The sequence below is a fragment of the Chenopodium album genome, chromosome 27 (genome assembly GCF_948465745.1).
Source record: "Chenopodium album chromosome 27, dcCheAlbu1.1, whole genome shotgun sequence".
Classification (NCBI taxonomy): Eukaryota; Viridiplantae; Streptophyta; class Magnoliopsida; order Caryophyllales; family Amaranthaceae; genus Chenopodium; species Chenopodium album.
This window is the reverse complement of record NC_137860.1, coordinates 20,093,010-20,108,127: the sequence shown is the minus strand read 5'-3', so window position 1 is coordinate 20,108,127 and position 15,118 is coordinate 20,093,010. Positions and strand designations below refer to the sequence as shown.

General features: G+C 34.7%; 2 protein-coding genes across 2 annotated transcripts; both read left to right on the top strand.

The window, feature by feature from the left end:
• Positions 1 to 7,218: 7,218 nt before the first annotated feature.
• LOC145621454 (uncharacterized) lies at positions 7,219 to 12,712 on the top strand. The gene is made up of 3 exons (XM_081676182.1): positions 7,219 to 10,783; positions 11,542 to 11,848; positions 11,948 to 12,712. Exons 1-3 carry the CDS (start codon positions 10,563 to 10,565, stop codon positions 12,218 to 12,220), a joined length of 801 nt encoding a protein of 266 aa, XP_081532308.1. The 5' UTR covers positions 7,219 to 10,562; the 3' UTR covers positions 12,221 to 12,712.
• On the top strand, positions 12,348 to 13,453 carry LOC145619745 (uncharacterized). The gene is made up of 3 exons (XM_081674443.1): positions 12,348 to 12,553; positions 12,807 to 13,287; positions 13,358 to 13,453. The coding sequence occupies exons 1-3, from the start codon at positions 12,348 to 12,350 to the stop codon at positions 13,451 to 13,453; spliced, it is 783 nt and encodes a 260-aa protein (XP_081530569.1).
• The last annotated feature ends 1,665 nt before the right edge of the window (positions 13,454 to 15,118 follow it).

Here is a 15,118-nt window from a genome sequence, read left to right as displayed (position 1 = left end):
GTTTTGTGGATTATTGGTCACCTTAAATATTGGCTAGTCCGTAGCTACGAACTTTTCCGGTAAAGCAAGTCCTACAGGAGAAGCAAACTTTTCTGCGTCGATGTACTTGTTCCCCATTGTAGAACGAAGAACGAGCTTCTCAAACGACTTTTCTTTGATGGATAGTTGTTCCATCTTTTGTTGCAAGGCTAAAGTTTCAGCATTTTTCTTTTCAGCCTTTTCGAGTTTCTTAATTCTTCTCTCCTTGGCCTCTTGAGCCTTTTCTTCTCTCAAACGAGCAATCTCTTCTTGAAGTTGCTCTATGGTTGACATTGTTGTTGGACTAGAACTAGTTGTCGAAGGAAGGTGATTTGAAAGGGGTGGATTGTTTGATGGTAAACGTAGAATGCGAGTGCCCGGGAGTCTTCGTTCCCAAGCTTGAAAACCGGCCCTAAAGGAAGTACGAAAGGATAAGTAAATTGATACGCTGTTTAGGAGACAAAAGATGAGGAAAGAACGCAAGATATACTCGAACGGATAACATCGCCTTTAAACAATTCTTCAATGAAGATATTGTTTGAACGAGCCAATTTGTTTTTCAAAAAATCAAAAAGGTTTGTAACAGTAGGCGCGCAAGTAACTAGGCTGCGCGCGGAAGGCGCGCGCATCCTAAGCTCTTGCGCTGGTCGTGGTCGCGCAACTTGATGAGTTGCGCGCGCCACCTGCTCGTACAATTTTTTTTTAAGTCGAGCATTTTTTTTATATCTTATTTTTTTCGATTTTTTTTATGTTACCCTTCGAATATGACTCAAAATTACAAAGAGACAACTTCGTAATTGGGAACCTAAACCAAACTAAAAAAAAAAAGAAAAAGCTATCCTAACACGTTGCACGTAGTCATGTAATCATATAAGCATACAATAAGCCAAAGTTCACACAATGCCATTCTAAGGTCATAAGCTTGGGTGTCTAAAGGTACCATATCTTAAGGAATGATGCACAAATCAATCACTCAACTTGTTGACTCATGACATCTCCCTCCCAACATTTTGTTGACAATATGGGTGGGATGATTGTTATTGATTTCGGGATAGAAGCCTGGTATTGGCAACCCCTAGTCAATGAGCCAATCCCCAAAGGTTAAAGTGTGCTATGATTATGCATGATGCAATGTTGCTTGTTTGGTTTTTACTTTTGTCAAAAAGGAAGATATTATGCGTTCAAGTCTCGCTCTCTAACTAGAGATTATCCAAGTTAATTCCCGTTACAACCCATAGGCAACCTAGTGTTGGAAACCTTGGACCATAACTAAGAACTAATCTACCTCTAAGTCCCCAGTGGAGTCGCCACTGTAAGGAGGGTGTTCCCATCGTATGGGGATCTTTCTCCTTAAATGCCCATGGCCCTTTAAAAGCCTAAGACTTTACACTTGTTAGGGTGTATTAGGATTTGAATTCCTGACTGTTTGGGGGACCTTGAATTAGAATTGATTCTATCATTACGCTTTTTTGTAAAAAACAAGTAGGAGTCGCCAATGAGTATTAGGAAAACTCATAAACCTCGTTCATGTCTTTCTCCCAAGTGGAGTTCATGGGATAATTAGCACGAATCGTAAGTTTACCCATGCCCAAATTAGTCTACATAAACCAGAAATGAGTTTGGGAGCGAGGGTACTAAGATAACGTTCCCTTTAGAGGGGAATCGCTATCCTAGCCCTAGTGCGGCCTCTACTAACTCTTCCTTTTTCACAATTTCATCACCAAACAATACATGGAACGTGATACCTAAAACTAAGTTAGTTGATTTTATTTACACGCATCAATCACGTAGGAATTACATTGCAAAGTTGTTATTCTTTATTTAATTCAAATTCGTGAAAAGAACAAAATAAACAAGATTCACCTTGGCTTAAGTGATCAATCAACAATTAATTATTTAATTCGATTCTTATTTAATGCAAGATACTATGTGGATTTGATTAATTAAAAATCCGTTTAAAGTGGTCAAACAACACTAATTAATTGATTAAAGTTATTTTAAACAATAAAATAAATACGATTGATCTAAGTGCTCGGGATTTTACGACTTCTCTTTGCTAGATCTTCGTTTAGATCACTTATGGACCCCTTCTTGTTCGGGAACCTCCACGCAGTAACAAGTATGAAGGGGGTGAGTGTTTCGGATAAGAGGGTTTGGTAGCACACAAGTTCACAAAGTTTCTGCCAGAGTTTTAAGTCAATTTCCGTCTGTTTGAGCCTCGTATTAAGCCTCTATTTATAGGGAATGGGTGCGTTTAGGGTTTTGAACATTCTGTTATAGCAGGTGTCGTGCGCATCTGGATGAGTTGCGCGCGACACCCCAGTGCAAGTGATTTGGTTGCGCTGCTACGGGCAGCGCTACTGAATGTCTTGCGCGCGACATTATGGTAAGATTCGATTTTATATTTTTATGAAATTCTGAATCTTTCGCGAGCACATCACTAGCAGTTGCGCTGGGTGTCGCGCGCAACTGAATTAGCTGCACGCGCCAGACCATCGCGACTCATTGAGATGCGCGCGAATTTTCTTCGGCATCATTGATTTTTTACCTAGGCGCCTCTAAATCTGTCATTTTTAGGTCTTAAGCTCGGGATTAAGCCTAATTATGATGGGACTTAGTTAATTGGACTTTATTGCATTTGTTTTTGGGTGAGGCTAGTCATTTTTTTGTCTTTGTGATTTAATCAGTTATCCATAAGTGTTCTTCACGTTGATCCAACTCGAAGATGGTTTTATTTATCGTCATTGCACTTCCTGTCGGGACGGGAGACCAAAAGTAGATGTCTACACTAACCAATATCCTTTTATATAAATAAAACAAAAACAAATTAACAACTAATAGTATATTGTATATACATAATTAGTGCAAGTGATTTCAATTTGTTTTTTCTAGGATAAGCTCCACTTTTTTTTTAAAAAAAACGTTATATTAATATAGATTTCTTGTAATAAAAAAGTAGTAACACAACAACAATAACACGTTTTTTTAAAAAAAAATCATAATACAAAAGCATCCCTTATGTTTTATAAAAAAAACTGCCTATTGTTTTATTTCTGTAAAAAGATCCACCACTTTTGTTTACATTTTTTTATAGTAATAAACAATTGAATAATCTAATAAATTGATAAACATTCAACTCTACATATTTTGGTTTCATTAGACAACAATAATATACAATTTGTACCATTGTTACATAACACATTGCTAATATAAATCGTCACATTATTTACTACCAATTTAATTTTGCAAAATTGAGGGGGCACCCGCGTTGAAGGATCGAGGGGAAGGGAGCAAGTGGAATCTATAATTTTACAATCTATATATTTTTTATTTACAAAAAGTAAAATTACAAGATATTTAAGGAATTTTACATGATCTTTTACCTTAAAACCTTTTTAAAAATATTTTCAATCTATTTCATTTCCTTTTTCGAAAAACTGAAGTTACAAAATATCCAAAGAAATGTACTACCTTTCTGTTAACACATAGATAATCATAGCTAGAAATAATTAACTTTTTTGCATCGAGAAAGAGAGAGAGTCGTGAAAGACATTGTTGACTGTAGGGAATAATTTCAAGCATCCCAAGTTGCGGTCTTCTCTTTATCAAGAGAAAAGAACCATTGTTGACAAACGGTTTTTTAAGAGATAAAGAAAACAAAGAATGAAAGACTTTCCTATCAATCCCCTTAATGTTCATTATAGTTTCAAAGGCTCTTAAGTGGAAATAAGGATTGTCAGTTGGCTTGAACATACGGATGTCATTGGCATTGAACTTCTGCGAAAGAAGCTCCTTGTCCACTGAGACCCCTTGTGAGCTAATGCCTTGGAACATATAGTCATTGGAGAGTTTGCTCAAGATTTCTTGCATTCGCTCCATTTGTTGTTGTTTCACAGGGTCATTGATTTGAAGTGACATAGCCTTCGTCATTTCAGTCATGTTAGCCAAGTCCTGCCTAAGTTCATTGACTTCTTCTTGAGTTTCCATTATCTTCTTAGCTTTTCTCTTTTGACGAATCGGTTTATTAAAAAGTAAGACTTGAACAAAGGTGTTGTCCTAGATTAATCGCCCTTCCTTTCTTGACCAAGTGCTGTAAATTAAACCATTTTATTTGTTTTAATGACTTGACTCAAATTGACTTTGACTTTATTGGTTAAAAAAAGCAAAAATAGGGTGTACATTTTTGAGAATCAAGTATGGATATTTTTGGGAACAAGCATGGGTTCAAACAAGTATGGTTTAACTGGAGGATTAATATCCGACTTACCCCTCTAAAAAAATGATGGAAAACACGCGCATACAAGACTCTCTAGATATGGTCAAGGTGAAACATATATATAAAGTGTGTGCCTTAATAGTGAGTGAAAGTGACATGCTTTGACTCTTGTGTAAGACCATGGGACTATGTGCTTAGACTCAATTAAGGACTAAACATGGCTTCTGCCATTAATAAACTGATTAAACTGGTTAATAAACTGATTAATTAGACTCGGCGTGAAGACTCGAGGAGAAAACTCACTAGGTGAAAACAGTGATCCCCACCGGTTCAGACCCCCCATTTGCCACCGTTTTTGAACCGGTGGGCATTTGAGGGGCGGGAATAACCCATCAAAAAGCCACCAATTAACCGGTGGGAATAAGGAGAAATCCCACCGGTTAACCGGTGGGAATAACCTTCCCCGCCAATTTTTTTTTTTTTTTTTTTTTTTTTTTTTTTTTTTTTTTTGTTTTGAAGAGTAAAGCCACCGGTTAACCGGTGGCATATAAGGTATTTTTTATTTGCTACAATATTTTATAATTATCAATAATAATAATATAATAAACCCTTTAATAAACCTTTTAAATTTTCAGAAACCTTGTAATAATTGTTAATTCTGTATTATTATATAATTATTAATAATAATTATAATAATATCTAAATTGAAATAACAACGAACAATAATGATACATATATTATAGATATTAATAATCCCAAATGCAATACAATAAAAAAGTGTCATATGCATATATACAAACAATATTATTTATTATTTAATAATGTAGTTAAAAAGTTAACAAAATATAATTTCAAATAGAAGTGAAATTTACAAATTAAAGGTGAGGAAAGACGTCAACATGTCTCGAACTTCATTAAGTTCCTTGCTTGTCAACGGATCTTCCTTTTGTACCTTGCAAAACTTGGAATACATAAAAATTATGTTAGAATTAATTACTTAGGTTAAACATTATGCATGTATGACCTATTTCTTTCTAATAAAATGTCAATTTTACCTAGTTTTAGGTGTCTAAGGCTTGAAATCACATTAAAAGTACATTTTATTGAGTTTTAGGACGCATTTTACTCAAAATGGCCCAAATATGGCCTATATGACTTCTACTTTGCCCATTTTCTACATTTCTTATAAAATGACCTATTTATTTCTCATAACATGTCAATGTTATCTAGTTGTAGGTGTTTAAGGCTTGAAATCACATTAAAAGATCATTTGACTAAGTTGTAAGACGCATTTTACTCAAAATAGACTAAATATGGCCTATGTCTTCTACTTTGCCCATTTTCTACATTTCTTATCAATGGCCTATTTCTTTCTCATAACATTTCTATGTTACCTAGTTTTAGGTGTCTAAGGCTTGAAATCACATTAAAAGTGCATTTTATTGAGTTTTAAGACCCATTTTACTCAAAATGGCCCAAATATGGCCTATATGACTTCTAATTCGGTCATTTTCTACATTTCTTACCAAATGACCTATTTCTTTCTCATAACATTTCTATGTTACCAAGATTTAGGTGTCTACAAATTGAAATCTCATCCACGTCTTCATCCTCGACCTCATCCACCTGATCATCCTCAGCTCCATCAAGCATATATTCATCATTTTCGTATTCCTCGTCCACATGAATCTCGTTGCTTCTATCGTGCACATCATTCCCATCAAGATCCCTACTGTACTCTCCATCTTCACCGCGCCAAATCCACACATGGTATTTAAGCCTAAACCCACGACAAAATACATGATCTCTAATGATTTCAACACTGTTGACCACCTTCACATTATTACAATCAACACAAGGACAATAAAGGCCTTCGTCACCCATTTTGCGTTGATAAGATAAAGCCCTCTCGTAAAACTCTTGAACCCCATTCCAAAATTCCAATGTATCAAGTCTACCAAACATCCAACCACGATCCTTCTCCATCTAGTAAATTGTATCTAAACATATATAGCAACATATTATGAATAATGTATAATTGCTATATATTTTATGTAAATCAATTTCAAGTACACACCGTGAATTTACCATTCATATAGTGAAAAAATGCATGTTCCCAAAGTATCCTTATCACTCCAACCTAACCCATCCTTGAATGTCTACTCTCACTAGTGAATGTATGTCAACTTTCCAATTTTAAGAAAAATCCGGCAGCATTTCCCCCTACTTCTCCAAGTACACGATGTAGATAATTACTTACCCACATATGTACCCAGAAAACATGGTCAGGAAATGGTAAGCCAAGATGTTCCTTAAAATCGAAAAGAAGACATACATTCACCACCTAAGTGAGAGTAAACATTCAAGAACAGTTCCAACCGGGGACTATTCAAGACTTTCTCCTAATGAGAAAGCCTTGAACGGGTATCTATGCACATGATGATGCAATCATTCTATATATTGTTGTATTTATTTGTAATTAAACAATAATACACAAGTTGTAATATCTTTAATGGATATATAGAATTAATGACATTCAAACCAAGAAATTGCCACAAAATTCAATGAACATTAAACTAGTAAAGACAGAAAAAGAGAAACATATATAAATAAGAGGGATTATTGTCCTTCTTAATTCTATATATCAGATTAACAAGAGGGATTAATAATTAATAATAGGCCCTCTTATTTAGATCAACAAGAGGGATTAATAATTAATAATCAAATAAACGCGAAATAATATGCACACGGAATCCTCTTCTTAATACGATTAAGTAGTAAACTCTGCGTATATTCATTAAAATCATATTTATCATAAAGCACTTATTTTATTCCAAATAAACTCTTCAAAATATAATTATCAATCCTAATTTCATTAGGATTTAAAAGAACCTTCTAGATTATTCTAGAAGAATAAAGTCAATCCTAATAACTTTAGGAATAATAATTAATAATAGGCCCTCCTCTAGATCATTGGGCCGCATATAAAATTCATTTCGGGCCCAACTTTGTATTTTGGCCATAACTTCCTCATTGTTCATCGGAATTGGGCTTATAATATATCGTTGGAAAGCTCTTTTCGAGCCCAATCCAACTACACAATTATTGGACCCTTATCATGGACCAAACTAAATTGGACTGACTATTTTCATAAATAGAGTACATTTTTGAAAACAGGAAGAAGGAGTTTTAATAAAAACAACCGCATCACTAGACTTTTCACACTTTCACTTTGTTCGATAATCAAATGACGTGAAAATTATTCATCACTGGGTTTGGTTTTGGGGAGACACATTTGGGTGTCTACACTGAGAAAAGAGCTAGGACAGAGAAAGAGGCCAAGGGAAAGAGGGATCGGAAGAGTGAGAAAGGGCAAGCCTAAATAGAGGAAGGGAAGGCTAGAAGAGGAAAGAGCATGCCGGAAAAGGAGAAGGGTCGAGATTCGGGAGCAATAGAGATTGATAGGAAAAGGGATCAGGGGAGGAGTCGGAGAAGAAAAAAGGACAAATAGGGGTTAGAAAAAAAAAATTGAGATAGAAAGAGGAAGAGAGAAAAAAAAAGGGACAAGAGAGAAAGACAACGATTAGAAGAGGAAAAAAACAAGAGAAATAGAGTAAGAGGGCTCGGGAGAGAGAAAGATAAAGTGACATAGAGATAGGTGGGTTGGGAAAGAGAAAATTGTCAGGAGAGAAAGATAGAGGAAGGCCAGAAAAAGAGGAAGATAATAAGGATAAGTAAGGAGAAATAGAGGGGCTGGTGGGAGAAAGGGAAAGGTCCGGTGCAAAAGGGGCAATTGCAACCCTTAAATTTCAAAGTCATTAAAAAAAAGGAGTAATGAGACAAGGTGTAGGCAAGGGGTAAAGGGAAAGAGAGAAAGAGAGGTTTTAGAGCAATAGATGATGAAAGAGGTGAGAAGCATTTTAAGAGATCATTCTTAATGTATATAATTAATGATTTGTGTTGATTTTTGTAATTTATTATTGAACTAATGCAATTAACTTTGAGTGTAAATGTGGAATTTTTCCCTTTTTTCCCTTCTATAATGTAATGTGGAATTCGATAGCGTATTTAATAATTAGCATTCTTTATTAGGAATGTATATAAGCCGTTTAGTTTGCATAGATATGTAATTCTAACTATATATATAGCTACATGACAACATGTTAAAACAAAATTAATTGTCTAAATGCATGAGGCATAATCTCTCATTTATAAGCAAGTTACCAATAACTACGTTAAACTAATGACTACTTACATCATTAATAATGGTTAGCCCACCTTATACTACCAATTAATGTCATTATAACACATTAAAATTCACCTTTTTTTTCTTTTTTTTTTTTTTTGTAATGCCATAGTATAATATATAGCTTTAGAGAAAAGGAAACGGGGAAGGGGAAGCAAAGCATGGTGAGTAGGATAGAGTAATAAAGGAGAGATGAAGACATAAAGGAAGAAAGAAGAGGAAGGGAGAGATAGATAGAGAAAGAAGTAGGATGGGAGATAGAGAGGGGCCAGGAGAGATAGGTGAAATCAAATCAGGAAAAAAATGCCTAAAGAAAAAGAAGAAGGATCCATGGAAAATATAAATGGTAGATTGAAAGAGAGAGAGAGAGAGACAGAGCATGCCAAAAGAGTAGAGGTAATGTCGGGAAAGGAAAAGGGCTAAGAGAGAGGGGGCAAGAAACAAACTGAGAGAAAAAGAAAGGCTAGGAAGGAGATGGGAAAAAAGAGAGAGATAGAGAGAGAGAAAGAAACAGGGGCTAGGAGAAGAGACAGAAAGAAAAAGGGAAGGGCTGAGAAAAAAATAGAGTAAGATAAAGAGAAAGAGAAAAAAGCCAAAAGAGATAGAACTAGGTCGTAAGAATAAGAAATTAAGCAAAAAAGAGAGAAAGTGGCCAAGAGAGATATAGTGATAAAAAAGGAGTTGGAGAGGAAAAAGGGTCAGGAGAGAAGAAAAGCGAGAAAGGGAGGTCGGAAGAAAGATGGAAATAGGGAGATAGAGGGACCAGGGGGGAAATAGAGGAAGAAGGGCTAGGGAAAAAGGAGCAAGTGCAACCTATAATAATTTTCAAAGTTTTTAAGAGGAGGGAATATGTACAATTAAGAAGACATAGGAAAGAAAGAAAGAAAGTAAAGAAAGTGAGTGAAAGTGTTTAGGCTAATAAAGGAAGGATTAAGTAAGAGGGCGGCCAATGCGACCTATAGTTTTCGAATTCATTAAAAATAAGAGAGAGCAAGGGGACAAGGCCAAGGGGAAGATAGAAGGAAGAGAGAAAATAAGTGATAATGAGAAAGAGGGGGGAGCTGAAAGAGAGATGTTTTAGGGAAATAGATGAAGGAATAGGTGAGAAGAACTTCAAAAACCATTCTTAGTGTTTAATTGTGGAAGAAAGTTAGAATCTATATATTAAGGAGGCAAATGGAGAGAACTTAGCTAGCAATGAGAGATGTAGAAATAAAATCCGTGAGGGGCTTCTAACTTATTAGGAAATAGAAAGAGATAGATGAAGAACTCTTTAGAGTACCATCTTTAGTATGTAATAAAGGATCAGGGTAAAGGTACTTTTCGCATTGATATATTTTGGTTTCATTAAACAACAATAATAATACAATTTGTACTATTGTTACATAGCACGAACATTACTAATATAAATCGACACACTATTTACTACAAATTTAATTTCGCAAAATTGAGGGAGTGTGCAAACAAGGAATACAAATGCAATTTCAAATTGTTTTTTGGGCTACATTTGTACACTTATTTGAATAGTTTAAATTTTCCCTCTTTAGGTTAGGCTAAGTTCCTATCCAAATCTTTTTTGTTTTCATTAGACTACAAAATCACACTGATTCTTATCAAAATAAAAACTTTACATCAAGCCTAATAAATCATGTTAAGAAAAAAAAAGTGCATGACCAATGAAAAATAGCTTTTGGACTTTTGATACATAATACAATATTCTATTACTTTAGCATTTAATAATTAAAACAATAAATTAAGCTAATATATTTGATAACATTCACCTTAATTCCTTAGGGCCTGTTCTCATAGACTGAACTCAGCTGAACTGAACTGAACTGAACTGAACTGAACTGAACTTATAAATTATTGATTTTTAACTACGGATTAGTGATCTTTGATTATTTATTATTGTACATATGTGTATATACAAGCATACATATTAAAATATTTAAGAAAAAAAAATACTATATAACTAAAATATTTATGGAAAATATATTAAAAACATGAAACCCCAAAATATTTTAAAAACACAAAACACTTTGGAAAAAAAAAATTAAATTGGAGCTGAGCGAAATTAAACAGATGAACACCCCAACTGCTGCATTCATTATAGCAATTAAAACAACAGCTATCTTCCCAAGCAATGGAAAAAAACCTCAAAGAAGCTTTCTTCCCACAGCACGCAGCCACGCACCTTCCTTCCCTTTTCTCCTTCCTCCCGTAGTCCACCAGATCAGCGGTGCCCAGGCGGCTGAGAGGTGTTATCGGCGGTTGTTCTGCCACCCGGAGGTGTCCAAGCTAAGGTTCGTTTCTTTCCTCTGCTTTTTGTGAAGTTTTTATAATTCAATTCTTTCCTCTACAGTTTACAGTACATTACGAATTTTAGTATGAATTGATTTATTGAAGACTTGAATTAAAATAATGAAGTCTAATGTTGCTGTGTATAGGACGAAATTAGCTAATTGTTTACCTAATACAAGTACTCCGTACTTCGCAGGGAAACTCATTCCCAGCATAAACCAAGTAAAGCTTTGGTGCTAAATTGAATTTGTTATGTTGATTTCTAATTGGATTTGTTATGTTGATGAATTCATTGAGAATTGCAAATTGAATTTGTTGTGTTGATGTCGTAAGTATGATAATATTTTCTGGTTGGCTATGATCACATGATTTGAGCAAATTGAATTTGTTGTGATGATGAAGTAATTGGTAATTGGGTAGTGAAAGAATTGAATTGAAATTAATTTTTTTTTTGGGTTTTTATTACTCAATTTGGTTGTGAAAGAATTGATTGGTGTAATTTTTTTTTTGGGTTTTTATTATTCAATTTGGCTGTGAAAGAATTGATTGGTGTAATTTTTTTTTTTTTGGGTTTTTATTATTCAATTTGGCTGTGAAAGAATTGATTGGTGTAATTTTTTTTTTTTGGGTTTTTATTATTCAATTTGGCTGTGAAAGAATTGATTGAAGTAATTGGTAATTAGGTAGTGAAAGAATTGAATTGAAGTTGAGGCATGGTTTGTGGTGTAATGTTTATGTTGTTACTTTGGTTGATGTTTAGCCATATCTGGTTTGCAATGAGTACCAAACGGGCATCATTTACTCCGGATATTGTGACCATACTTTTGGGAATCCTGCCGGATCATGTCTCCCCAGCTGGTGGGAATGTTGATTGGGATAATATTGCAAATATTTTAAACACCCGAACAGGAAAGTCATTTTCAGCCGTTTTTGTTAAGAATTGGTTCTCGAATATGAAAGAAAAACACAAAGCTTGGAACGAATTAAAGAGATGGACCGGTATTGGATGGAAGAATAATTGCCCTCAAGTTAATCTTGAATCAGAAAAGTGGCTAGCCTTTTCCAAGGTACTTGTTAAGTATTCTTCCCTTTTAAATTTCTATAATGTAGACATATATTTTTCTCTTTCAACTAATGCAACTCTTTGAAACGGTATCCTTTTTCAGAAATATAAAGCCAACGGAAGGACCCTTCTTAGGACTCCATTCGAGAATGAGCAAGAATGGAATAGGATTCTACAAGGTAATTATTCAACTGGTGATTTATGTTTTACACCTGCTTCACTTGGGGTGAATCAAAAGGAAGATGTTGTTGAAGTTGAAGATGAAGGATCAGGTGACTCTGATGATGTTCAGGGAGATGAAACCCCCAACATTGCCATCCAGCATTGTGTTGCACGAAGTGACTCAAAAAAGCGTAAAAGCATTGATAGCCTCTAGGATTTCTGGTAAAAAGTCTAGGGAAGAGGATATTGATACGTGTCTTGATGTACTGAGGCGATCCTCTTTGAGTCAATTTTCTAAACCCAAAAATGCTTTTGATGAAGTTCTCAGTATCTTGGAGTCCATGGGGATTGTAACACAGTACGGGGAAGCCTTTGCAGTAGATATTCTTGATAGCTTTCGCAAAACTCCCGGTGCCATTGATCTTTTCACCGCTTTGCGTTCTGATGCAGGGAGACTTCACTTCATCAGGAAGCATTGTAAGCTTCCAGATAATGCGTACAAGCCAGACACCTCTTTCAGTTCATTGATATCTGAAGATGTCTTGATGTATGACAACTAGTATGTTAGGCTGGAATTGTGTGACTTTCTGGTGGCTTTTATGTTTCTGATCAGATTTTCATTATGGATTTTAGTTACAACATATGTTGTTGTAATATGTTCGGATGATTTCGTTTAAATAATTCCTTTTGAGTGTGTTTATATCAGCTTTTATGACCATTATGTATCCAATTTTGTTTATTGTTTTTTATTTAAAGGTCGTCTAAAGTAATTTGCGTTAAATGTTTTGGTGGTTATGTAGAATGGATAATGAGTTGGTGCAAGAAAGTTTGACACGTATAGCATTGCATGAGCTACGGAGATTGACGTCCCAAGTTGAACGGATACCTATACATGTTGGTGGGGAAACGGGGAGTCAATGGATTCATAGGATGCTGACAGGGCATCATAATTTGTGCAAAGAGCAACTTCGGCTAAGTAGAGACATTTTTATAAGCCTTGCTAATGTCCTCAGAGCACAACAATTGTTGACGGATGGTAGTGGTAAACATATACACATTGAAGAGAAACTTGGGATAGGTTTATACATGCTTGCCAAACCTGCTTCCGTTCGTGATGATGCTGAAAGATTTCAACATGGGGTATGTACTATTTCGAGGTATTTCCACAAAGTGTTAGAGGCATTGCAGACATTGTCAACTCAAATAATTCGACCACATCAAAGTTTGAATGAAACACCTCCTGAAATTCAAAACAACAATAAATACTGGCCTTTCTTTAAGGTACTCATTCACGTTAAATTTACAAGATGATTAGTGTCCATGTAATGAACATGTTAACTTTTGTTCTTAGGATTGTATTGGTGCCATTGATGGTACCCTTATACATGCGGTTGTTGCCGATGATGTGGCCAAGGCCTACAGAGATCGAAAAGGGGGCAAATCATGAAATGTGATGGCAGTGTGTTCACATAACATGTTGTTTACTCACCTCAACGTAGGCTACGAAGGCAGTGCACATGATAACACCGTTTGGAAGCAAAGTTTAGGGGATGCAAGAATGGGATTCCCTCACCCACCGCCTGGTACAAACTAAATGACATTTTCATGAATAAAATGGGAAAATCCATTAGTTTTGTAAACTAACATTAAGGATATTGCACAGGTAAATACTATGTAGTCGATTCAGCGTATCCTAATAAACACGGGTACTTGAGTCCACATACAGGACGTGATTTGAGGTATCATTTGCCTGATTTCAGGAGGACAAGTCCTCCACAAGGAATGTTTGAGCATTTCAATTACCTACACTCATCTTGTCAAAAATGTAATTGAGCGGATGTTTGCGATTCTGAAAAATAGGTGGAAGGTTCTACAACCTAAATCAATGCCACAAATGGAATTACGTTTTCAGTTGCAAATAATCGTTGCTTGTTGTACTCTACACAATGTTATTCGTTTACAAGAACTAGGGATTCCATTCACGCACCAAGTTGAAGTCATGGAGGCGAACAGAAGATCATACTATGTACGATACTGACAGAAAAGTAGCTATGGATATTGTACGACAAGAAATAACTAATCAAATATGGGAGTCAGTTCAGAGGAATGCCGAGGTAATGGAGCAGTTTGATGGACAAGAAGAAGACGAAGAACTAACCGATTATGAAAATTAGTTTAAGTTGTGTAGTACTCTCATTTTGTCAATGAGTTTAACAGTAAAAATGTGAATCAAAAAAATATAACCATTTGAACAATGAATTGTATCAATATTATTATTATTATTATTATTATTATTATTATTATTATTATTATTATTATTAAATGTTATTATTATTATTATTATTATTATTAAATGTTATTATTATTATTATTAATTGTTATTAAATGTTATTATTATTATTATTATTATTATTATTATTATTATCATTATTATTATTATCATTATCATTATCATTATCATCATCATCATCATCATCATCATCATTATCATTATTATTATTATCGTCGTTGTAATAAGAGCGTAAAAGAATGAAATCTGACTTTATATCATTAGCAATATCATTAGACATAAACTGAACTGAACTGAACTGAACTAAACTGAACTGATTGGAGCTGAACTAAACTGAACTGAAAATAAACGTATGAGAACAGGCCCTCAGTTTGATTACACAACATTAACAACACAAGCTCTTCCATTATTTGATTTATTTCCAAAGGAGGTTTTACTAGCCGGGATACTAAATTATCCCCGTCTTCAAAACCGACAAATACTAATTACACTCAATGTCCCTTCAACATGCACTTTGTAACTTTCATTTATCTTATAGTTTCAACATTATGTAATTTCATATATCCACATTACCCTTGTAATTAAACTATATAACATATTACTAATAACAATCTACACGTTTTTTACTACACATTAAATATCGCAAAATTGAGAGGGCACCCGCGTCGCGGGTGCACTCACAACTAGTGAGAAAGAAGGGTGTTTTAGTGAGTAGTGATAGACCACTATGCTCGTTAGGCCCATACCAGAGGCAAAAATGTAACTTCACGTATTACTTACTCATGTTGTAAAAATGTAGTCTCTTTTCTCTCAATAACAGTA